The 25,564-nt window shown below is 36.6% G+C and overlaps 1 protein-coding gene across 5 annotated transcripts in view; it reads left to right on the forward strand.

Annotated features, from left to right (window-relative positions):
* The window catches only part of STAM (signal transducing adaptor molecule), a 239,768-nt gene that overhangs the window by 170,705 nt on the left and 43,499 nt on the right, over window positions 1-25,564 (forward strand). For 3 of the 5 annotated variants that reach the window (XM_054660795.2, XM_001153098.7, XM_063781439.1), the window contains one exon: window positions 12,445-12,529. The exons of 1 other annotated variant lie outside the window; for it this stretch is intronic. In XM_054660795.2, coding sequence (XP_054516770.1) covers window positions 12,445-12,529 — 85 coding nt within the window. Of the gene's footprint in view, window positions 1-12,444; window positions 12,530-24,975; window positions 25,080-25,564 lie in introns of all 5 variants that reach the window. One more of the 5 variants, XM_063781438.1, reaches the window with a different exon arrangement.

Raw genomic sequence — 25,564 nt, forward strand, 5'->3', positions numbered from 1 at the left:
ACTGTTTCCTGTCACTGAGCTCCAATGTCTAGGAGTATCATTGATTCTTCTTATTTCTTCACACTTCACATTCATCCTATCAGCAAGATATTTTGGCTGTACTTTAAAAATATATCCGGAATTTCATTGACAGGTGAAACTAGCTGGACTTCCTGGGTCAAGTGGGGACTTGGAGAACTTTTCGGTCTTACAAGGGGATTGTAAAATGCACCGATCAGTGCTCTGTAAAAACGCACCAATCAGTGCTCTGTAGCTAGCTGGAGGTTTGTAAAATGCACCAATCAGTGCTCTGTAGCTAGCTAGAGGTTTGTAAAATGGACCAATTAGCACTCTGTAAAATGAACCAATCAGCAGGACATGGGCGGGGACAAATAAGGGAATAAAAGCTGGCCACCCTAGCCAGCAGCAGCAACCGGCTCGGGTCCCCTTCCATGCTGTGGAAGCTTTGTTCTTTCACTCTGCATAATAAATCTTGGTGCTGCTCACTCTTTGGGTCCGTGCTACCTTTAAGAGCTGTAACACTCACCACAAAGGTCCGTGGCTTCATTCTTGAAGTCAGCGAGACCACAAACCCACCAGAGGGAACAAACTCCGGACACATCATCACCTTTTTCTGTCTCACCATTCTTACCTTACTTCAGTCATTGTTATCTCTCATAGTCAGTGGCAAGAGCCTTCTGGTAGGTTTCTTTGTTACCACTCTTGCCTCTACAATCAGTTCTCATTTACAAAGGTCAGTGATCTTTTAAAAATGTTAGATAATGTCAGTTACCTGCTCAGAGTTCTCTGGTAGCTTCCTATCCTACTTAAAGGGAAATGCAAGTTTTTTTATTGTGGCTTACAATATGGCTTCTTCCTGTGTGTCTGATATGATTATGATCTCCAGACTCACTCTCTTGAATTCCAGGCTTCTTAAATCTGAACGCTCCAAGCTCATTCCTGCCTCTGTAGCTATATGGTACTCTTTGCCTGGGATACTCCTCACCCAGGTATTTGAAGGTCTGGATATTCATCACACCCATTCAGGACTCTGTTCAAACGTCATTTTCTGAGAGGCTTTACCTAATAATCTTCTGTAAAAAATATCCTTCTTGGGCTGAATGCAGTGGCTCACGCCAGTAACCCCTACACTTTGGGAGGCTGAGGCAGGAGGATTCCTTGAGGCCAGGAATTGGAGACCAGTCTGGGCAACATAATGAGACCCTGTCTCTACAAACAATAAAAAAGTTAGCTGGCATGGTGGTATGCCTGTAGTCCCAGTTACTCGGGATGCTGAATCCAGAGGATAGGTTGAGCCTGGGAGGTCAAGGCTGCAGTGAGCTATGACTGCACTCTTGCCTGGGCAAGAGAGTGAGACCCTGTCTTTAAAAAAAAAAAAAGGAATTAAAAAAAATGCATCTTTACCCTCTCACTCTGTTTCTTTTTTCCATTTCTTTTTCTTTATAGTACTTAGTGACCTGACATTAATTGATTGATTATCTTTTGTGTGGAATGTAAACTCCATGAAGATGAGAACTTTTCATTTTTTTCCCCCTAATACTTTAGGGATAGTGTCTGGTACATAGAAAGCACTCAAGAATTATTTATCAAATAGTGAATTATTGGTATTTTTCTAGAACATTAGTCTTGTATTTCTATTTGCTGTTCTTTTTTCCCTCCAAAACAAATTCATCTGTCAGAAAACTGAAGTTATCTTTCTCAGTCTGGCTCTTCATTCATTATTTGGTAACATTTTTGTTTGTTTTTAAATCTTTTTTACATTAATATAGATGGGGTTTTGCCATATTGGCCAGGCTGGTCTCGAACTCCTAGCCTCAAGTGATCTGCCTGCCTCAGCCTCCCAAAGTGCTGGGATTACCGATGTGAGGCACCCGGGCCCAGCCAATTTGGTAATATTTTAGTGTTGTAGTTATCTTGACTTGAAACCCAAGAGGCATCTTTGAATCATTTCCCTGCCTCTGCTAAATCATCATATGTCTTTGTTTCTATAATAGAATATTTGTGTTCCCAGTCAGACTGCTTTGGGCCAGTCCACGTCCTACATACTTGGACATTTTTTTAGTCTGCTTTGCTTAGTCCAGTCAGCCTCATAAATCATAAGCTAGATGAATCTTAAATGTTAATGTCACATTCTCCTGAAGTGTGGTATGATAGAAAGACCTTGGGCTTTGGGCTTAAATTGCACCTGCAGCATTTACTCTTAGTAAATGGACACAATGTATAGTTGGATAGGTATAGGAACCCTTTGAATTCACTTTCTACTTTGGTAAATAGGGATAGAAATATCCATTATACATCATGCGGATGCTATGAGGATTACTTGTGAAAACACATGACATTCTGACTCTTTACCAGAGTTGAATAGGCTTCAAATATCTCAAGTTCAGCATGTTCAAAACCATTTGAAATTTTCCTTCTCAATTACGGTTTTTGTCTGTTTTGATAGTTGGTACCTAAGTTTACTTAGTCATACAAGTCGTGAACTTGGGAGTAATTCTTGACTTCTGTAGTTGTAATTTTCTACATTCTAAACAACAAATGTATCCTGTCTACCCTGTGCCAGATACCCTGGTACCGAATATGCCCTCAAGGATTCCAGGTTTAGATCACCACTCTCTCAGATTAGTACAGTAGCTTCCAGCTGTTCTTCCCTGCTTCCAGTTTTTCCCTAGTTATTTTCCAGTTGGCTGATGGTGATATTTTTAAAATGTAAATGTACGCGTGGCCCCTCCGTTTAAAATATTTCTAGAGAGGGCTGGGCGCGGTGGCTCACGCCTATAATCCCAGCACTTTGGGAGGCCGAGGTGGGCGGATTATGAGGCCAGCAGATCGAGACCATCCTGGCTAACATGGTGAAACCCCGTCTCTACTAAAAATACAAAAAATTAGCCGGGCGTAGTGGCGGGCGCCTATAGTCCCAGCTACTCGGGAGGCTGAGGCAGGAGAATAGCGTGAACCTGGGAGGCGGAGCTTGCGGTGAGCCAAGATCACACCACTGCATTCCAGCCTTGGTGACAGAGCAAGACTCCGTCTCAAAAAAAAAAAAAAAAAAAAAAAAAGTTCTGAAGAATCTACTGCTTTCACAGTACTTTGAACTTTTCAGCAGGGCATGTAAGGCCTCTTATATTTGGCTTCTTTGTGACTCTTGAGCCTCACCTTCCACTTTTTTCTTGCAGGTGTATTTCACTCCTTATTGGTTTTATGCCACTGTGCTCTTCAGGTGTGGATCCTCTGGCTTGACATACCTATTTGTTCATTAATCCTCAGTAGGTTTGTTTTGAGGAGATGATGCATGTAAAGCACTTAGCATAGCACCTGGCATGTAGTAACCAATGGATACGTTTTAGCTCCTTTTATAATCAAGTTAGAAATAGATGTGGGGACTATTGGATTCTAAGGTGTGCAATCAGTTACTGTTAAAACATAGGAGAGAAATGTGAAAATTCAGAATACAAGTATGTTAACCATCTGATATTCACTGGATTAAGAACTTGTATTCTTTGGTTCTTCTGTCCCTATTTTACCTCTCCTCTAAGCTGTTTTTTCTAATGCCTTTAGGTTATCATTTCTGTTTTATGTTCCTCTCTGAAATGCTTCCATGCTGTTCTTTTGATACCTACTTCTTTTTCTGGTTAGCAGAGCTTCAGATTACATTTCTTTGCAGATACAGTTTCCAGGAGGATCAGGGATATTAGATGAAAGATTTTTGAAGAATTGATTTGCAAAGAGGATAATTTCTTTCAGACTTATTTTTCCATTGGCCATTTTTAATGAACTGTTACATCTTCAGGCTGACTGAATGACAGTCCTTTCCTCACCACCTAAATGTGATGCGAAGTCATCCTGTCAGCATTTCTTACCTCCCCAGATCTTTGACAGTCATAAATTTTGAGAAAAATCAAAAGTTGCTGCTTATCAGAAAAAGTTCTCTAATCTTTTGAAAAGATTATTGAAATTCAAATGAGGCTCTGTGTATGTTTTTTCTGGGTACTGCTGGGCAGATTTCTCAATCTCCTCTTTTTGAGTATTAGTGTAAGGATATTCTCAGGATAAAATGAGATCATTATGAAGCTTTGAATTCTTTAGAAGCAAGTCTGTTATTTTTGTCACTTTTCCTTTTCCCACAAACCCTGTTTTTGTCTTAGAAAATAAATAGTTTTGACTTCATTTGCTATTCACTGAACCATGTTGTAGGTAGTTTATATCCTTCTGATTAAAAAAAAAAATACTTGTTCTTTTATAACTGAGAAGAATTGTGCCACTGATTTTGATGATTTTGGGGCAGCCTCAATAAATGATGTGAACAATTTTAGATTTCTGAAGTGGGTTGTGTTTCTGATCCATCCATACAAATATGAATCAGATGCTGATTCTATTTATGTGTAGGAAAGTAATAAAGTAGTTCATGAGTTTTCAACATAATATCTGCTGATAACTGTATCATATGTTCCTGGATATATCATTAATCAAGAACTGTAAGATAGCTCTCAATTATGATAGTAGGCAATTTATATTTGATCAGATAAACTGTTAACTTTTTAATAAGTTTTAATATGCTTAGCTATTATGTTTTTAAATAAGGTGGCAGGTTTTAGAATTTAAGTGTGTTCTTTTAAAAAATGCACTTAAAAAAAAAAAAACCTGCTTGGCTACCAGTCAGTGAGAATGATGAATTAATTATTAAAGTGCACTACCAGACCAAAGTAATAACACGCTTTCCTTTTCTAAGATGAAGTAAGTGATATTGTTCAGAATGACTCACTCAATATTCTTGGGCTTTAGAGGGGTTGAGTACCTAGGGAGCAGGCTCTGGGACTCCTCAATCAGATCACTTCCACTTGGGTTTGCTGTATATATTGGGTTTCTTTTAAGATAAAATTCTCTTATAGTGTTGAATGATAAATAATTTGACTAGTCTTTGTTTCCTAGGAGACAGCCTCTAAATCCTTGGAATTTTCTGAGTGATAAGAGCATCTTTGTTATTTTTGGTGGGCCCCTGGGATAATAGCTTAGTTTATGCTAATAAGATGACTCGGTCTGGGGGCTGGCCACTCCAGAAGGACTAACCATGTGATTAAAAGATTTGGGCTTTGAGTCATAGGACCTCCTGGGAAGGATAGGGACCTGGAGATTAAGTTCCACTGTGTGGTCATATTTCATAAATCATACCTATATAATGAAACCCCAATTGTAGAATCCATGAAGGTACATTTCCCAGTCCATTGAAACCTACACTGAAAAACCGAATATTCCGCGATAAAAACTGGAAATAAGCTATTTGTGAAAATGCTTTGTGATGTGTGGATTCATCTCACAGAGTTAAATGTTTGTTTTGGTAAAACAGGTTGTTTGTTTTGATAAAACAGGATAAAAACTCTGAACACTGAAGTTCAGTTAAGCATTCTGGTAGGTGATACACATTGTGGTGATACACACTGATGTACTTGGAGGGTGATGAAGCTTCCTAGCACAGAAGCTTTATGTTTGGGACCCTCCCAGATCTAGCTCCATACAGGTGGTTGTTTGTATCTGGGGGTCTGCATTCATGGATTCAAACAACAGTGGATCAAAACTTGTAGAGGAAAAAATATCATGTCTGTACCGAACACATAGAGACATTTTTCTTGTCATTATGCCCTATACAGTATAGTTATTGACATAACATTTACATTGAATTAGGCATGATAAGTAATCTAGAGAAATTAAAGTATATAGGAGGATGTGCAAAGGCTTTATGCAAATTCAATGCCATTTTATATTAGGGACTTGAGCATCCATACATTTTGGTATCTGTGGAAGATCCTGGAACCAATCTCCCATGTATACCAAGAGACAACTGTGTATCTCTATTCGCTGGTCCTGGTTTGTGTTTTTTATGATAAAACTCTAATTGTAAGTATAGTACTTTCTATGTGAGTTGCTATGGTGAATTATCAATCCTGAAGGGTAGTGGGAACTCCCAGTTTGTATCCGGTTGGTCAGAAGTGCCTGGGGACCCCAGAGCTTGTGTCTGAGGTTTGAAGTGAAGGGAGTCTTTTGGAGAGCTGTGTCTTCAACCTGTGAAGTCTTCGCTGACTGGGTAGTTAGCATCAGAAGTATGCTAGCCCTCTGGGTAGTTAGCAGTGCATTGTAGAGGGTTTCTGTATTTGAAAGTTAAGTTTGAAAACCATTAAACCAGGTATTATTGTTATTATTATTATTATTATTATTATTATTATTATTATTTTTGAGACGGAGGCTTGCTCTGTCACCCAGGCTGGAGTGCAGTGGCATGATCTCAGCTCACTGCAAGCTCCACCTCCCAGGTTCACGCCATTCTCCTGCCTCAGCCTCCCAGGTAGCTGGGACTACATGCGCCCACCACCAAGCCTGGCTAATTTTTTGTATTTTTAGTAGAGATGGGGTTTCACTGTGTTAGCCAGGATGGTCTCTATCTCCTGACCTCGTGATCCGCCCACCTCGGCCTCCCAAAGTGCTGGGATTACAGGCGTGGGTCACCGCGCCCGGCTAAACCAGGTATTATTTAAAGTCAATGTGTTACTATGACTTTTTGTGGCTTCATATTGCAGATACCTGAGTAGTCTTATCATTTTTTTGAGCACTTAGACTGAGAGCATGGTTATTGAAATAATTCCCCAAAGTAAACCTTATTATTTTCAAGGAATTTACAATATATTACCAAAACTTGAGCAATGATAGGTAAATTTGAGCTAATTCTCCTCTTTTCCCTCTTCCAAACCGCTTTTACATATTGGTGATAGATTAATATTTTTCAAAAAAGTCTAGGTCTTGTTGTTTTATTTCCTTATTTGGAACTCTTGGCATTCTGATGTTTCTTGAAGCAGTGCAAACACCTGAGCTAGTATTTTAGGTCTTAATGTTGTTCTCTTATTATTCCAAATTTTCACAAAGTAGTCTGTATTTCAGCCAGCCTAGATTCTTCATTATACTTCTTTTCCGTTTTGATGACTTTACTTTTTACTTTATTCACTTAATTAGAAACAGATTAATTCATTATTCTGTCCTCTTCTTATTTTCTAAATACATCGAGAAGCCCTTCCTGATTCTCCTCTTCTCTCTCTCCAGGATCTTTACCTGTCTTTCAATTTGCTTTGGGCTTTGCATTATTTGAAACCCTTTCAATCTAAAATGTAAGTCTATCTGCTGGTTTCATTTCCTTTCTTAGATTGTAAGCTACTTCTGGTAGGGTATGGCGTGGACTAGAAGGCTATTCCATTTTGTTGAATATGTGTTCAAATTTTATAATTGCCTGCAAGTAAATCGCTTTATTGAGATCATGAATTGTTTGGATCTTTGTATTAATTCTTATGCAAGGAATTAATCTGTGTGAATAACCTGCTTTTGCTATCTTCTATGTTAGAAGATTTTAGGGTAGCTAGGTAGGTACCCTACCTAACCAATACCTATTGGTTATTATCCACTTGGTCTTTACTAGATGCTTATTTTAGTTGTCCGGTGGTAGTGACTAACTAGTAGGTGATGCTGTGATATATAGCAGGTATTATACACCTGTAAAATATTTGGTCAGAGTTGACTGCTTTCTATTTTCTGCGATTAAACTCACTTGACGTACTTCTGCTCTCAGTAGTAGGTCAAAATGAGGAAATAAGTGTACTCTGTTGATCTAGGCAACAGGGCATGGAGGAGAGTATGGAAACAAGAATTTCATTATCACTTGGTCAAGACCAACCATTACAGATAAGAATCTTGGTATGAGTCATTTCCACTGTCCCCCCAACCCATCTGTGTTTAAAAAATGGAGACTGCTATTGAAGATCTTGGTGATGTTATCTTTCAGCATATCTGCTCTTTGAATTGCAGTGTTCCAGTCAAGACTGGTTACCCTCTGCTTCTGTACAGCTGTTGTTTTGAAATATAATGATTTTTTTAAAGTTTTTTTTCCTCCTACGCGTATTCTTTTTCTCTTAAGTTGCTTTTTTCTTTTTCTTTTTTTGGTCTTTTTCTTTATCTTCCACATTAGAAGGTAGTTTCCTCACGCCTGCAATCCCAGCACTTTGGGAGGCCAAGGTGGGTGAGTCACCAGGTCAGGAGATTGAGACCATCCTGGCTAACACGGTGAAACCCGTCTCTACTAAAAATACAAAAAAATTAGCTGGACGTTGTGGCATGTGCCTGTAGTCCCAGCTACTCAGGAGGCTGAGGCAGGAGAATTGCTTGAACCTGGGAGGTGGAGGTTGCAGTGAGCCGAGATCGCACCACTGCACTCCAGCCTGGGTGACAGAGCGAGACTCCGTCTCAAAAAACAAACAAAAAGATAGTTTCAGATAGCTTGCTTGTTTGCCCATGGCTAATACTGGAGAAATCAAAAGCACATTGGAAGTTCTGATCATGTGGTTAGGTCTCATTGACTTTTAACTTCACTGTAGGTTGGTCTGGTGGGCCATTGACTATGGAATTCTGCCTCTCCACTCCTCCCCCTGCAATATTACTGTCTTTAGGTCTTTCCTCTTGGGCTGACATAGAGCCCCCAGAAAAGAGTCTTCTGATTTCTTGGAGGGTAACGGTTCAAATGTTGAATCAGCCTTGCATACCTGGGATGAATCTTAATTGGTCATGGCATATGTAATTCTTTTTATACATTGTTGGATTCAGTTTGCTGATGTTTTTGTAATCGGTGGAAGGTATCTGAGTTACTGGCAGTGAGTCTGTATGGGTCTGCACCAATCTCAGTTCTTGCCTCCTCAGAAGAAAGAATTCATCTAAGGGGCGTAAGGCAGAAAAAGAGATGAAGGAAGTTTCAGAGCAGGAGTGGAAGTTTATTAAAAAGCTTTACAGCAGGAAAGAAAGGAAAGTGCACTTGGAAGAAATCCAAGTGGGCGACTTGAAGAGTAAGTGCGGTGTTTAACTTTGATCCCAGGACTCTATAGGTTGGCCCCTTTCCTGTGATTCTTCCCTTAGAGTGGGCGGCCCACATGCGCAGTGCCCTCCTTATACTTGGGAGGTGAGCATGCACAGTGTGTTTAGAAAGTTGTATGCATGCCCATCGGAGGCTTTCTTCCCTTTTCTGGTGGAGTGCCCCAGGAAGGTCGTATACTGCCATTTTGTCTCTTAATGCCCCTGCCTGGGCTCACTCACTCAGTGCCTGAGATTTTATTGGAGCCCCCTTTTTTGCTTCTCCCTGGTGCCTGCATTCAATTAACACTTTAATGTTTAACACTTGTGGACTGTTAGGAGCTTCTCTCTCCCTGGTGCAAGCTGCCAATTTATCACTTTTAGAGAGGCAATGTGATAATTGCTGAATCACCCAACATTCCTAGTGGGTGTGGGAGAACCCTCTCCTGCCCTGCTCATACCTGTCTTACCAGCTGTAACATTTTGTTGAGGATTTTTGCATTTATGTTCATGAGAGATATTGGCCTATAGTTTTCTTGTAATGTTTTTGTTTGGTTTTGGTATCAGAGTAATGCTGGCCTCACAGAATGAGTTAGGAAGTATCTCCTCTGCTTCTATATACTGCAAGAGATTACACAGAATTAGTATAATTTCTTCCTTAAATACTTGGTAAAATTCACCAGTGAACCCATCTGGGCCTGTGCTTTCTGTTTTAGAAGATTATTAATTATTGATTCAGTTTTTTAAATAGATGTGGGCCATTTAGATTGTCTGTTTCTTGTATGTATTTCAGCAGATTATGTCTTTCAAGGCATTGGTCCATTTCATCTAGGTTATCAATTTTGTGGGCATAGAGTTGTTCATAATATTCCTTCATTTTCTTTTTAATGTCCATGGGGTTTGTAGTGACGTCCCTTCTTTCATTTCTGATATTAGTAATTGGTGTTTTCTCTCTCTCTCTTTTTTTTTTCCCTTAGTTTAGCTTGGCTAGCAGCATATCGGTTTTATTGATCTTTTAAAATAACCAGCTTTTGGTTGTGCTGATTTTCTGTATTGGTCTTATGTTCAGATTCATTGGTTTCTGCTCTAATTTTTGTTGTTTGTTTTCTTCTGCTTGCTTAGTTTGGATTTAATTTGCTCTTCTAGTTTCCTAAGGTAGAAGCTTATTGATTTTAGATCTTGATTCTTTTTAAAAATATGTATTCAATGCTATAAATTTCCCTCTAACCACTGCTTTTGTTGCATCCCACAAATTTTGCGAAGTTGTATTTTCACTTAGTTCAAAGTATTTTAAAATTTCTTTTAAGTTTTTTTTACTCTTGTTTAAAAGTGTGTTAGTCTCCATATACTTTGGGATTTTCCAGCTATCTTTCTGTTATTGATTTCTAGTTTATTCCATTGTAATCACTATGTGATTTCTATTTTTTTAGATTTGTCTTGGTTTGTTTTATGGCCCAGAAGGTGGTCTGTCTTGGTGAATGCTGCACGAGAGCTTGGGAAGAATGTGTATTCTGTTGTTTTTGGATGAAGTAGTCTGTAGATGTCAATTGTCAATTATATACAGTTGATTGATGGTGTTGTTGAGTTCAACTATGTCCTTTCTGATTTTCTGCCTACCTGACCTGTCCATTTCTTTTTTTTTTGGTCTTGCTCTGTCGCCCAGGCTGGAGTGCAGTGGTGCAATCTTGGTTCACTGCAACCTCCACTTCCTGGGTTTGAGTGATCCTCCTATCTCAGCCTCCTGAGTATGTTCAGCTAATTTTTGTATTTTTTTTGTAGAGGAGAGGTTTCATCATGTTGCCCAGGCTGGTCTTGAACTCCTGGGCTCAAATGATCTGCCCACTTCGGCCTCCCAAAGTGTTGGGATTACAGGCAAAAGCCACCGTGCCTGGCCTCATCCTTTAACTTTTAATCTCTATGTGTTTTTATGTCTAAAGTGAGTTTCTTATAGACAACATACAGTTGTGTGTTGTTTTTTGATTCACTTTGACAATTTCTGCCTTTTAATTGGTGTAGTATGCAGACCATTGACATGTAAAGTGACTGTTAATATACTTGTGTTAATAGCTACCATATTTGTTACTGTTTTCTATTCATTGCCCTTGTTCTTTGTTCCCATTTTCTATTTCGCTCTCTTTTTGGCTTTTGTGATTTTAATTAAGCAGTTTGCGTGATTCCATTTTATCTCCTTTCTTAGCATAGCAGTTATACTTTTTTAAAATCTTTTTTTTTTAGTAATTGCCTAAGAGTTTTCAAGATACATTCACAACTAATCCAAGTCTGCTTTCAGATAACACTGTACCACTTCATGTGTAATGCAAGTACCTTATAATAAATGAAAATATTGTTAATTCCTCCTTCCCATCCCTTGCGTCATTGCTGTCATTCATTCTACTTACATGGAAGCATACATAAGAATATCAGAATATATATAAAATCGTAGGTAATGAATACATTGTTGCTGTTATTATTTAGAATAAACTATTTTCTGTTAGAGTAAGAAGAAAAATAAAAATAAAAATAAAAGTTATTATTTTTATCTTCGGGTATTCCATCTTTATTCTCTTCCTCTTTTTTTTTTTTTTTTTTTTTAAAGATATAGGATCTTGCTCTGTTGCCTAACTGGAGTGCAGTGTACTATCATAGCTAACTTCAGGCTCAACCTCCTGGGCTCAAGTGATCCTCCCACTTCAGCCTTCTCGGTAGCTGGGAATACAGGTGCATGCCACCAGGCCCAGCTAATTATTTTTTTAAAGATGAGGCCTTGCTCTGCTGCCCAGACTGGTCTCCAATTCCCATCCTCAAGTGATCCTCCCACCTCGGCCTCCCAAAATGCTGGGATTACAGGCATGAGCCATCCTGCCCAGCCTCTAGTGCTGTTTTTTTCTTTATGTAGATACAAGTTTCTGACTTACATAATTTTTCTTATTTGTTAAGAAGTTCTGCTAACATTGCTTTCAAGGCAGGTGTGCTTGCAGTAGAGTCCCTCAATTTTTGTTGAGAAAGTGTTTATTTCCTCTTCACTTTTGAAGAATAATTTCTTAGGATAAACAACAGGCAGTTATTTTCTCTGAACACTTAAATAAGTTTTTATTTAAGGAAATACATTCAGTCAAAACTTGGTTTTCTTTCCTTCAGTCCCCTCTCCATATTATCAAAAAAAAAATCCACAAAACTAGCTAAATAATTAACTTAATTACCTGAAACATTTTTATAAAGATTTACTAGCAAGTAAATAATCTTTTGCTAATGAAAATAGTATTTCTTATTTTAGTCTTTCTATTTGCAGATGGTGGTAGACCTATATATAATTTTTTTATAAAGAAAAATCAATGCCTTTTATTTTATACTAAGTAAAGAGGCAACTGCATTGTGAATAGGGAAAATAATTGCAAGAGATAATGAGCGTACATCTTTTCAAGATGGCCATGAAAATAACTAGAATGCTGGCAACTATTCTGATTTGTTGTTAAGACTTGATTATACTATAGTTTTGTGATTTAAGTGTGATTATGTATCTTTTAAAGATTTAAAAAATAATGTTTCTGCAATCCCCTTTACAATCTACAGAGAAAGCAACCAGCGAGATGAATACTGCTGAGGACTGGGGCCTCATTTTGGATATCTGTGATAAAGTTGGTCAGTCTCGCACTGGGTAAGTATTTAGCGTTTCAAAGGATTTTTATTCTTTCTTTTTAAAAAACAGGAAAGGCCAGGTGCAGTGGCTTGCATCTGTAGGCCCAGCCCCTCGGTAGGATGAGGTGGGAGGATCGCTTGAGCCCAGGAGTTAGAGGCTGCAGTGTGTGATGATTACACCCATAAACAGCCAATGTACACGAGTCAGGGCAACATAGTGAGACCCCGTCTCTTAAAAAAGAAGGATCAGGAGGTAAAGTATATTAGCATTAAATTTAGTTTAAAAAGAGAATATTTTTATTAAAAAGATTTGAAGAATCATCTCATTTAGTTTATATACCTTTTAACCAGTTAGGGTAACATGGCTGGTAAAAAGTTGATGCTTTAATCACCCTCCTTCGTATTTTCTTCTGGAATCTCATTTTTTCCACTGATTTTAGAGTTATTAGTGATTTCTCAGTTACCAAGTTTCATGGTTATTTATGAGTTCTTTTCTCCTTTGTCAGATTTGCAACATTCCACCTAATGAATCAGTTAGGTGGAATTGAAAAGAAATTTTTTCTTTCTATTGAAAGATTAGGGGAATAGAATCTTAAACTTTTTGGCATGTATTACAGAGCTTTCCAAACAGTACAGTAATTGGATTAATTGGTGTGGATATGGGTGATTTCTTCAGCTCCTGGGCTAACAACATTAGCCTTTAGCAGTTTCATTTACTGCTTTATGCCACACAAATGGTATTGTCTTATTTGTGCACTTTCATGTGAAAAAGATCAGGAAGCACTGCTGCGTTACACTTGATATTTGCAGTGGTAATATGAAGCCTTTGCCAGTGTCTTCTTTGCCTCTTCTTCCTTCACCCCTAAATATAGATGTTCCTGAAACTTTCCCTGATTCATTTTTTATTTCTAAGATTTTTTCTTTTGGTCTCACAACTTCCAGCTGTCTTTATGTAGATGGCATCTGTATTTTCAGCTCTTCTTACTCAAGCACTAGTCTTATGGACACTGCATTATTTCTGGATATCGTTCTATATAAGCCTTCATCTCACCATCTAGAAACCAGAACTCCTGTCTCTTTTTGCTTTAAACCTACTTTCCTTCAGTTTTTCCATTTCTATTAATGACAAGATGATTCTTTCGTTGCACTAAAACTTGAGTCACCTCCACATTTATTACTCAATTCTGTCCATCTGCCTTCATAATCTCTCAAAATGTTGACGTTTTAAAGTCTCCTTAATCAAGTTTTTGAGCATAGCCAAATGGTGCAGAGGCAGTTTTCTTCAGGGGCTGTCTACCCTCCACTCTAGCTTTTTTTGGCCCATAATGTCCTCCCACTATGACGTTCCCAAAGAATCTCCCAAAGGTGGTCCCATCCATCCCCTTTGTTGTATTTACATTTTAGTATATTCTGACCTGGTTCATTAATTTAATTGAAAATTTTTAACTACTGTGTGTTACATATCGCGTTCCCTTTTCTCCATTTTTATTTGTCCTACTTTACTTTGGACGTTCCTTACCTTGCCTAGGCTAGCGAATTAACCCACTGGCATTTTTTTTCTGTTTCCATCTCTTTTCTAATTCTTATATCCAGTTGCCGTATAACAGCTGTGTTCATGTTACTCCCGTACCTTCCATACTGAGTTCAGTTTAAGCTCCTTAGTCTTCTGAATCATGCATTTTCATTTTTTTCCCTCTTGTATAACATTCATTTCAGCTCAACTATCTGAGTTCCAGTGCTTTTTTTCTACCTTAGTTTGATGCTTTTGGTCCTTTTGTTTCTTGAGGATGGAATGTTTTCCTCTTTAATTTCCCATCTCTGTGTCTCATATCCTTTCAGACCCAATGTAGATACCACTTCTTCCACAAAGCCTTTCCTTATCCCCTTTACTGACAATGGTATGATCCTCTGAATCCTCAAAGCACTCTATCAAAACTATTCTTATTTGTGTTTTTTCCTGCATTTTAGTAACTTATATCTAATGAACTGAAGTTTCTTAGATATAAACCTAGTAGATTTGTAGAATGAATGGTCCATGAACTTCTGTTGCACATGGGAAAGAAGCAAATAGCGTAGTGGTGGAGATCATGTACTCTAGAGGGAGATTGCCTGGGTTCAAATCTTGGCTCTAGCCATTTAGCTATGTCATACTGGGTAAGTAACTTATCTTTCTGGGCCTTACTTTTCCAGTTTACCACCTAAGAATAATAATAGTATCATCTTCATAGGGGAGTTGTTGTGACTTTGAGATTAGCTTTATCAAGTGTTTATAACAGTACCTGGCACATGGCTGAGTGAGTGCAACTCTGCGTGCTTTTGATTGAAGTCATATTTTGTGACAGTTTCTGTTGAAGACTGGGCACCAAGCTAGACCACTTCATGTGCATTTTGGAGATAAAAGTTTTATCTAGCATTGCAGCTGCAAAGCCCCTCCTCTCTCTCTTTACTTTGTTGGTTTCCTTTTTATCTTTACTTTGGTGTTTTTCATTTTGTAGACACTTTCTGTAATAATTGGGTCAATTGCTTGAAGTTGTTTGTCAAAAGGCAAACCCCCTTTTACAACTATAAATATTCCATGTTTTTCCAGTTAAAAAATCAATTTGTAATGCATCTGAAATTCTGTATGTTGTAGCACAAAGCTGTAGAGATCAATTTGTTTTTCTTAATGTTAACGTTATTCTCCCAGAAATGTTTATTATTATTTTCCCTATTTTATTTCCTTTCGTATTTGAAATTTACTAGTTTATAGCTTTAAAAATATTTTTTGTCTTTTTGTTTTTATCCAGTATCAATAGGTTTAGACACATGCTCATTTTTTTTAGTTTCTCATATTTATTTTTAAACTACATACTTTCTCTCAGTATATTCCTTAATATTTGAATTGTCAGTTGGGGATTTTAATTGACATTATACTAAGTCTATGAATTTACTTAGGAAATATTTTCAACTACAGTGAATTCGATAATGAAGGTGGATCTGTTTGTTCTTTTAGTCAGTGTTTTTTCCTTTTCTTCTTCCTTCCCTCCTTTTTCTTCTTTTTTCTTCCCACTTACTCACTTAGTTTTGACTCCTTTAATAGTTATTGCTCTCTGGTTCTTTTAAATCCCCATTAAGTTAATCTTCAAGCATTTATTGTGTGCATAAATGGGATATCTTGTTATACCTCTTGTTAATAAAGAGTTGTTTGAAAAGGTTTAAACAATAATTGAGATACCATTCTAATATTATTGAGGTTTTAAAAAAATGTCAGGCCTTCAATAGTTGCTCATGTATGTATTTTCTTTCAATAATACTGTTTAACATACATCTCCAGTTGTGTTTTTTCTTTCTTGTTCTCCCTTGATAATCTCATATTAGGAAATGGTAAACATAAGGGTCATATTAGGACATTCATGGGCCCTAGGCACTTTTGTCTTCTTGGGCTCCTCTTTCTATTAAAAAAATTAAAAATATTTTATGACTACATTGTTTTAAGGAAAAATATATTAGTATTATATATTAAAACATTTTCTTTGAAGCAAAAGTTCACTTTTTTCTTCTTATTTTAAAAGAAATAAAACATTTACGTGTACTTCCAAAATTATTGTGAGTCCTAGGCCCTGTGCCTACATGCATAAGCGTTTACAGAATTGGGTTACATATTCACAGATCAACTTAGTAATAGAAAATTTTAGGTTTCTTTCAGGTGAGCACTAAACTGTGGGATACTTATGGTGGCATTCCTAATATGTTATTTGTTTTTATTTTTGTGGTAAAATATATATACAATAAAATTAACTATTTTAAAGTGTTCACTTTAGTAGGATTAAGTACACTCACATGCCCGCTGTCTGTCTCCAGAACTTATCCATCATCCCAAACTGAAACCCTGTGCCCATTAAACAATAACTCATTCCCCTTTCCTCTAGCTCCTCTTAAACATTTGTAGTTTGTCTTTAATATTTTAAATTATTTTATAATTAGTATATATGGACAACTTATAGAAATCTGGTTTATGTTTTGGAGGAAACTGTGATTGGATATGGGTTGCTGATGGTCGCATAAGAATGTTGAACAGTATTGTAGGCTGCCATTGAGGTATTCTAAATACCTGATGTGCTTTAGAGAAGACTATAACATGTAAGGTGGGTTGAGAGGGGAAAGAGGACATGAGTTTTCCAAAGACAAATTCAGGTAGAGTCTTTTGAAGTAGAGGAATGTTGTAGATTGGAATGCAGTTCAGAAGTGATTTGTGTTTCTGGCAACAATCTAGATTTAGAAAAAAAATTATTATTGCTATTTGGTGTTAGCCTGAAATTTTGTAAAGTGCGGCGATCTTTTTAAGAGGACAGATTCAGAGATGGTGGAAGGACTTTAGGAGGAGCATTTCACTTTCAGTAATATTGTATTTTTTAAATCAAAATGATTTGTAATTAATAATATATAGTAGAATCATTTAGAGGATAAATAAAATGAAATAATTCATATTATTTTAACCTTTTTTTCTCTTTTGGCTTCTTTTTTTAAAGTCATCTGTCTTAGAATTATGGTAGTTTGAAAAATATTCTTAGGTTTTAAAGGGGGAGAAAAGAGCTATTATTGTGAAGTTTCATTTAGTCAGAACTGTGACCCGGAAACATGGCTCTCAGTGGTGTTGTGAAAAATTTTTCTTAATTCCTTCTCTTAAAAAGGAAAAAACCAGACAAACCCATTTTCTGTTCTTTAAACTCACATATACATATGCATATGCATATATATTTATGTTTGTTGATTTAAAGAGATACACATGCTTATATAAAGTATTTATTTCTTTTAAAAATAAGTATATATTCACATGGCTCAAATGTTAAAACAATTTAAAAAGATGGACATTGACAAGTCTAATTCCTATCCCTCTTTAGCTGCTCTCATCTTCTATAAGTTACCACTTCCGTATATTTTGTATCTTTCCATTCTTTTACACAAATGTGAATACACTTTCCCCCCATTTACATGTAATAAGAATGTTGTATATTTTCTTCTGCATTTATTACTTAATTACTTATCGTTACTTATTGACTACTTATTGTATCCTGTCAGTCTTAGAAATGTATTTCTTTTAAGTCTATTAGTATTGCACAAATTTGGAAATTATTTTCTAGTTTAACATTAATTTTGGTTAGTGGCATGTAGAATATCTAATACATATACATAATTACTGAATGAAAATTAGTAATTTTTAGTAATTATCTCAATTTCAGAAAACCTACTAGATGTAATCCCTGTTTACTTCATTTAAGTTGTAGTTTCTTTTTAAATCTTGAAATACTTGATTATACCAAACCTAAAACTTTAACAAACATTCTGAAATTTTTTTCTAATGTCTCAAGATATTCACATGATTTTTAGTGCGCAATTTCCAGTGTGTGAGTAACTAGTGAAGAATGCCCAGCCAATTAGGTCATGTGATGGGCTGAACAGCCTTCATTTGTTTAGAAATCAAGAGAACTTTCACAATGATAATAGCAGTTTTCTTTAACATGTCTTCACATAAATAATTTTTCTATGTTAGTGTTGATTGATTTGTTTATATTATCATATGTAAACATAGACGTGAGGATAAATACTGATTATCTTCAATAACAAGTTAAAATTAAAGTTCTGTAATTGACCTCTAGATTAAGTTTTGCTGTTATTTTATATGTTAACTGTCTTTGTTTAGCTTTAGCCAAAGATATAGTTGACTGAAGGTGGAAAACATCATGTAACTTTTTCTTTACCCGACTAATGGATATATTTTGGTACTAAATTTATTCTAACGGAATGAGAAAGATCATATGATAGTCATTATTGGTGTTTTGTGAAAAATACAAATGTAAGCCTTTGGGAAGGAGTTTGTTAAAAATGTTTTTCCTTGGCTTTGTATTTTTTTTTTTTTTTTTTTTTTTTTGAGACAGAGTCTTGCTTTGTTGCTCAGGCTGGAGTGCAGTGGCACGATCTTGGCTCACTGCAAGCTCCGCCTGCCGGGTTCACGCCATTCTCCTGCCTCAGCCTCCTGAGTAGCTGGGACTACAGGCACCCGCCACCATGCCCAGCTAATTTTTTTTTGTATTTTTAGTAGAGACGGGGTTTCACCATGTTAGCCAGGATGGTCTCAATCTCCTGACCTTGTGATCTGCCCGCCTTGGCCTCCCAAAGCACTGGGATTACAGGCGTGAGCCACCCTGCCTGGCCTTTGGCTTTGTGTTGTTTTGTCCTGGACTGGACTGTGACTATTTCTAGCCTTCAGTAGGAAGTTGAAAGAATATTTCCTGATTTTTGTAAGGGAAAAATAATCTCTGAGCTGGATATTCTAGAGTTGAAAGGACAGCATCAGTAGAGAAACAGACCTCTTTCAAGTCTTTTTTTCTTCCTATAATCATATCCTCATTTTACAGGACTTTATCATCAAAGTCTTTTAAATGCTCTTTTAAGAATAATCGTCACTTGTTGACTACTTATTGTTTGCTAGACTCTGTTACAGTGCCCTATGAACATTTTGTTTGATTATCACAGCAGTTCTAGATACTGTAGATTCTCTCAACTTTCAAGTGAGAAATCTAATTGATATTTAGGATTCTTTTATATAACTTAAAATAGCAGAAGTGTTCCAGCAGAGTTAAATAATTTTTTTTTTTTTTGAGACAGAGTTTCACTTTTGTTGCCCAGGCTGGAGTGCGACGGTGCAATCTCGGCTCACTGCAACTTCTGCCTCCCGAGTTGAAGCGATTCTCCTGTCTCAGTCTCCTAAGTAGCTGGGATTACAGGTGCACGCCACCATGCCCGGCTATTTTGTATTTTTAGTAGACATGGGGTTTCAACGTATTGGTCAGGTGGCCTTGAACCCCTCACCTTGTGATCTGCCCTCCTCAGCCTCCCAAAGTGCTGGTATTACAGGCGTGAGCCACCGCATCCAGCCCATAGAATTTTTTTTTAAAACATCATCTTGATTTCCATGTTTCACTCAGTTTTGTAACATGGTAGAATTTCTTTAATTCGTTTCATTCTCTTTGCGTTAGTCATTTTTTCTTTTATTTGTCAAATACTGAATGCCAAGTATCATGCTTTGGCTATACAGTGGTGAATAAAGCAGGCATAGCCTTTGCTGTCAATGGTGCTGATATTCTAATGGTGGAAGATGTGAAATAAACAGATACTAACAGATGATGGTCAATAGCTAAGAAGCTAGTAACCAGAGTGCTATAATGGAAAATAAAAAGGTAGACTGGTGTGAGGGGGTTACGTTTATGCTATAATTTTAATGTTGAAAAGAGACAGAGTTCAAAGCACTGCATCCCAGAAAGAAGCAATAGTCTGTAGGTGAATGCTGAATGCTACAAGGTAGAGAAAACTTGATGCCTTCTAAGAACTTGAAAGTTACAGAATAGCTGGAGCAGAAGTCAGTTGCCCTGAATGAGTGCAGAGTTGGGTTTCAGAGTGAGTTAGAAAAATAGAAGATGATGGTTGGAAGGTAGGATCCTTTAAATTAAGACTATAGAGGGTTTTCAATTATTGGTAATGACAAGGTCTGATGACTCCAAGGTCCATCGGAGTTAATAAGATGTGATAGAAGTTGAAAAGCCAAGGTGTTGAAAGCATCACTTACACTGTTATTAAAAGCTCCAAGAATTAGGACAGAAGTGATGTTGGAGAGAGAGGCAGTGATCCAGTAGCTAAAATAATTAACAGGTGAAGGGGCATTTGAGATTTTTAAATAAACTGCAACATGAGGGGACTGACGTGATTGGAGCTGGGCAGTTTTAGGAAAGAGGGAGAGTGGTTTGGAAGAGGCAAGGGAAATGAATGCACATTGCTTAGCATAATGCATATTGAACAGATAGTACAGAGGTCAACTCCGACACAATTTCCCCAATTATTCACATATTTCATTAGTGTATATATTTGTTACAAGATATGAACCAATATTGATACATTACTATTAACTAAAGTCCATAGTTTACATTAAGGTACACTTTGTTTTGTATAGGTCAATGGGTTTTGACAGTGTATATAATGACATGTGTCTACCATTGTGTAATGCCACGTATCTGTCATTACAGTACCATGCTGAATAGTTTTATCACCTTAAAATGACCTGTGCTCCATCTGTTCATTCCTTTCCTTCCTCTCTTTGCACTTTAAACAGCCACTGATCTTTTTACCATTTACAAGTTTATCTTTTCCAAATGTTGTATAATTGGGATCGTAGACTATATAGCCTTTTCAGACTGGCGTCTTTCACTTACCAGTATGCATTTAAGGTTCCTACGTGCCTTTTCGTGGCTCAGTAGTTCATTTCTTCTTATTGCTGAATACTCTTCCATTATAGGGATGTTCTACAGTTTGTTTATTAACCTACTGAAGGACATCTTGTTGGCTCCCAGTTTTGGTGATTTTTAATAAAGCTGCTATAAACATGAATTTGCAGGCTTTTGTGTTGACATCGTTTTAAGTTCAGTTGGGTAAATATGTGAGAACATGATTGCTAGATCATATGGTAAGACTGTTTATCTTTGTTAGAAGCCACCAGACTGTCCCCACAGTCTCAGTATGGTTTTGTTTTTTACATTCAAGTCTTTGATCTATTTGGAATTTATCCTGTTAGGCAGTATGAAGTATGGTTCTAACTTGATTCTTTTCTATTTGGCTACCAAATATCCCAACACCATTTACTGAATCGTCCATCTTTTTTTCCTTCTGATTTGAAATATTTCTTTTATATATTATATTTGCATATGTATTTAAGTCTGTTTTTCTCTTTTGACCCGTTGGTGTGTGTCTAAACACATTCTGCTACCACATGGTTTTAATTATTAATATGTTTTGACATTTGGTAGGATATGGTCTTGAGGTTTTTTTTTTTTCTGGAGATGTTGTTTTAGATATTCTTTCCCCTTCCTACTCTCCTTAGATAAACTTTCAAATTGAGTTGACTGGTTTAAAAACAAAACTTTCTGTTTAAATTGGCCTAGTTTTAAATTAACAAATTTATGTCTTTATGATATTCAATCTTCCTATCCGAGAACATAGCATCTCTTTTTGTTTATAACCTTTAGTAGTGTTTTTAAGTTTTCCTCTTAAAAGTCTTGTACATTTTTTGTAATGTTTCGTCTGAGGTATTTTGTCCTTTTTGCTGCTATTTCAGTGGGGTTTTTCTTTCACTGATTGGGAATTTCCCTTCTTTTTCTTTCTTTCTTTTTTTTTTTTTTTTTTCTGAGATGGAGTCTCGCTCTGTCACCCAGGCTGTAGTGCAGTGGCGCAATCTCAGCTCACCGCAAATGCCGCCTCCCAGGTTCACACCATTCTCCTGCCTCAGCCTCCCCAGTAGCTGGGACTACAGGCACCCGCCCTTATGCCCTATGTCCGGCCAATTCTTTTCTTTTCTTTTTTTTTTTTTTTTTGTATTTTTAGTAGACACGTGGTTTCACCATGTTAGCCAGGATGGTCTCGATCTCCTGACTTCGTGATCCGCCCATCTCGGCCTCCCAAAGTGCTGGGATCACAGGCGTGAGCCACTGCGCCCAGCTGGGAATTTCTCTTCTTAAAGGGTAGACGGGATTATAGCATCTGTGTATCTGGAAGAGAATGATGCACTTTGAGGGGGAAATTGAGATGATGATTCAGGAGAGAATTGGGATAACAACAGAAGTCAAGTTGTTGACTAGGCAATAGGGAATGGGATCCGATGCGAGCTGATTTTTCTATCTTTACTTGCCTAGACAATGATTTTACTTTTTTATTTTACTAAGTCTTAAAAACATCGTATATTTTATAGAATGAGACTTATAGAATTCTAATGACTGTTGTGCTTGTTTTGCAGATGAGAAAACTAAAGCCCTGAGATTTTTAATGTGACTTGTCTAAAACGAGTGAGCAGAGGCAAAATTAGAAGTCAGATTTCTTTACTTCCCATTTTATGTTTTTTTCTACCTTCACTGTGCTATGTGCTTAGGTGCTTGTATGAGCAGTTATATTTGAAGGTTAAAATTATGAATCAAGACATACCAATCTTACATTAAAGTTTTTGGTGATTCCTCTCTCCCCATACGTTATGTTACGTTGTGTTTTGTTTGACTGAAATATACCTTAGTGTTACATGGTCTAGAAAACTCAAAATATCATCATACTGAATTTAATCCTCAATATTTTAGTTCAGCATGTAGAAGTTTAGTTTATCTGCTTTTCTAATGAAGTCCTTTGGGACTTACATGAACATGTTTGTTAAATAATAGTCAAATAACGTCACTGTATATATTTATCTATATTCATGTTCCATTATCTCATAAGAAATGCCTACTTAATAAGCTTAACATTAAGGGAATAATTTGATATTTGTACTCTATATTTTGCTCCTTTTATATGTTGTGTGGATTATGTTTTATGTAATGTATGTTACAAATCAAATTTGCATTTTGAATATGTTCAGTATATAAAGATTGCATTATTTCTGTTGTGATTTCTTTTGTACTTTTATGTCACAGTCTGTGACATGCCTTCATGCTTATGAAAGGCATCTAAATAAGGCTCTACTCAGTATTCAAGGAGCATTCATATTATCTCTTAATTTCTAAAAATATTTAGTTCATTCAGCAAAGATTTGAGTTCCCATGTCTTTTAGCTGCTGTGTGTCTGCTAGGTCCTGGTATACTAAGACCTATAAAAGCTATGCATGCACATACTCCTCCTTCCTCCAATATAGACGTACATATGTCCTTGAATGGTAAACCACAGTAAAGCTTTTTTTGTAGCATTTTAGATGAAGATGTAATGTTTAAATCACTCTAAAATAACTTTGAAAGCTACAGTTGTAAAAGTAAAGATAAAAAATGAAACAATTTTGTGCTTTCAAGAACTAACATTGTTGAGAGTCTCTAAATCCCTGGCATGAGTCTAGGAGTTTTGTATTGACATTCTGATAAGGAGGTATTAGACATCTCCTCTTTTACAGATGAGGTCTGTCAAAGCTTCAAATCGTTTTTCTACTGTATCACACTGCTTCTTTTGTTTAGTAATGGTTTTCAGCCTGGGTGGTATTGCTCCATTAGGGATGGTTTCAGGTGTCCCATGACAGGCGGGTTACTACTGATGTTACTGATGTAGTAACTAGCAGGGATCAGGGATGCAACATGCCAGATAGTCTTTCACTAGTGTCCTTGTACGTTTTTAGTCTGACATAGGTTATTAGAAGTTAACCATGCAAACATATTTGTTAACCATGTTTTTTATTATTGCTATTGATACTTTTTGTTTTGATCATTTTTCTTTTATATTTGCAATACTTTTAGGCAAATACCCTGTTATTTTGTTGTGTCCTAAGAGAGGGATAATGAAGAGGTGATATCCTCATTTTGAAAAGTTGATTGGTCTAAAAATCATTTATTAATTTAGTAATATATACAGGAATTAGAATTTAAATTTACTGTCTTTTCAATGACAATAATTTCCTTTAGAGTATACAATCTTCCTGTCGCTGCTCGGCATATGGTTTTTATGATACTAAAAAGTACTTTTCAACTGAGATATAGAGCTATTTGAAATAGGAGAATTTTCAAAAGTTTTATACAGCGTAGGATGTCACAAATCTTGACTCCTTTGCCAACAATAGCTTTAAATATTCTTGGCTTCCTCCTATATAGCAATGGAAATACCTTTTCAGATAATCTCACTAACTGGTGACTGCGCCTAACATTGAGCCATAGATCTCTCATAACTGTACAACAGTATACCTATAAGTAGATAGACATTTGTAAATAATATAGTGATATTGTTGAAAACTTACTGTGGGCCATTCAAAGACATTTGAAATTTCACTTTTCTTGGAAAAGAGAATTGCAAGAATGCAAAATTGCTTTTAGTTTTCCTTGATCCTCTGACTGTAGAATTGAGCTGTATCATATACATGTTTAACCTACTGAATTTAACTGTATTCTTTTCCAGCCTCCTCAGATTTTTTCCCAAAAAACTTGTGCCTGCCAATTCATTTAGTGAGCTTATATGTGCTGTCTCACAATTACAATTCCCACTTTTCTCATAGCATCAATACCTTGCTGTGCTGAGGGCCATTCTTGCTCGGAGCATGCATATTTTATCTAACATAGTCCTGTATGCAAGCTAGCTTCTTCAGCTGTTGCTCAAAGTAACAGTTTTGCTTTAATAATTGAGGAAAAGTTGGCTGTATTAGACACATTTGAGAGACGGTTCATGAGTTCTCCAATAGTTAAATCCCTAGTCAAAGAAAATGGATTAACTGCAGTTTTGGCCTTATACCTTGACTTTGGAAACTGACCTTAAGAATGTTGTTCTTCTGTGACATCTTACAGCAGTGTGATTTGTGTTATGGTCATTTATCAAATGATAAGAGAAGTACATATTTTTAGGTGGAAAACTGGGAAAAGTGAGAGATAATTCTCCTTTCCCTGTTCTTTGTCCCTGCCCCTGACCCCTATCTTTTTCTTTTCCCATCTCAAGATAAGGAAAAGAGAGGATGTGTCTTACAAAAAGTTTTAAAATACCAAAATGGGGTTTTAAGAAGCTTTTTGAGAGAGATGAGGATTTGCCCACCCTTTAAACAGGTAGGTGATGGAAACCTTTGGTAGACTCTTCTAAGTGCACGTGCAGATTTTCTCTTACCATGTATTTTTACAAAATATTTTGTGTTTATTGCCACCCGTCTCTTTTCTCACATCCTCTGTTCCTCCCAGCACTACTTATTGTGCGTTTTCCCCCTTATGGCTTTATTATAGTTCTATTAACTACATTTTATGAAAGGATGTACGTTTTCCACTTAGCGAACTCAGTGGAAGATACACAGAACTTGGTAATAAATAGAACTTTATAAGGAAGGTGACTTATTCTAAATATTAGTTGTACAGTAGTGAAAAGCAGTATTTTTCGTGTTTTGCTCAGTGACTTTTTTTTGAGCATCAGCCACGTTGAAGGCACAATTCTAGGCCCCGTTCGCAATGACAGTGTTTTAACTTCAGTCACGGGAGAGCAACAGCAGTTGCTAAATAATTCTTATTTTCATTTTCTCAAATTTCAGTTGAGAGTTTATTAT

This window comes from Pan troglodytes, chromosome 8 (assembly GCF_028858775.2).
Source record: "Pan troglodytes isolate AG18354 chromosome 8, NHGRI_mPanTro3-v2.0_pri, whole genome shotgun sequence".
Taxonomy (NCBI): domain Eukaryota; kingdom Metazoa; phylum Chordata; class Mammalia; order Primates; family Hominidae; genus Pan; species Pan troglodytes.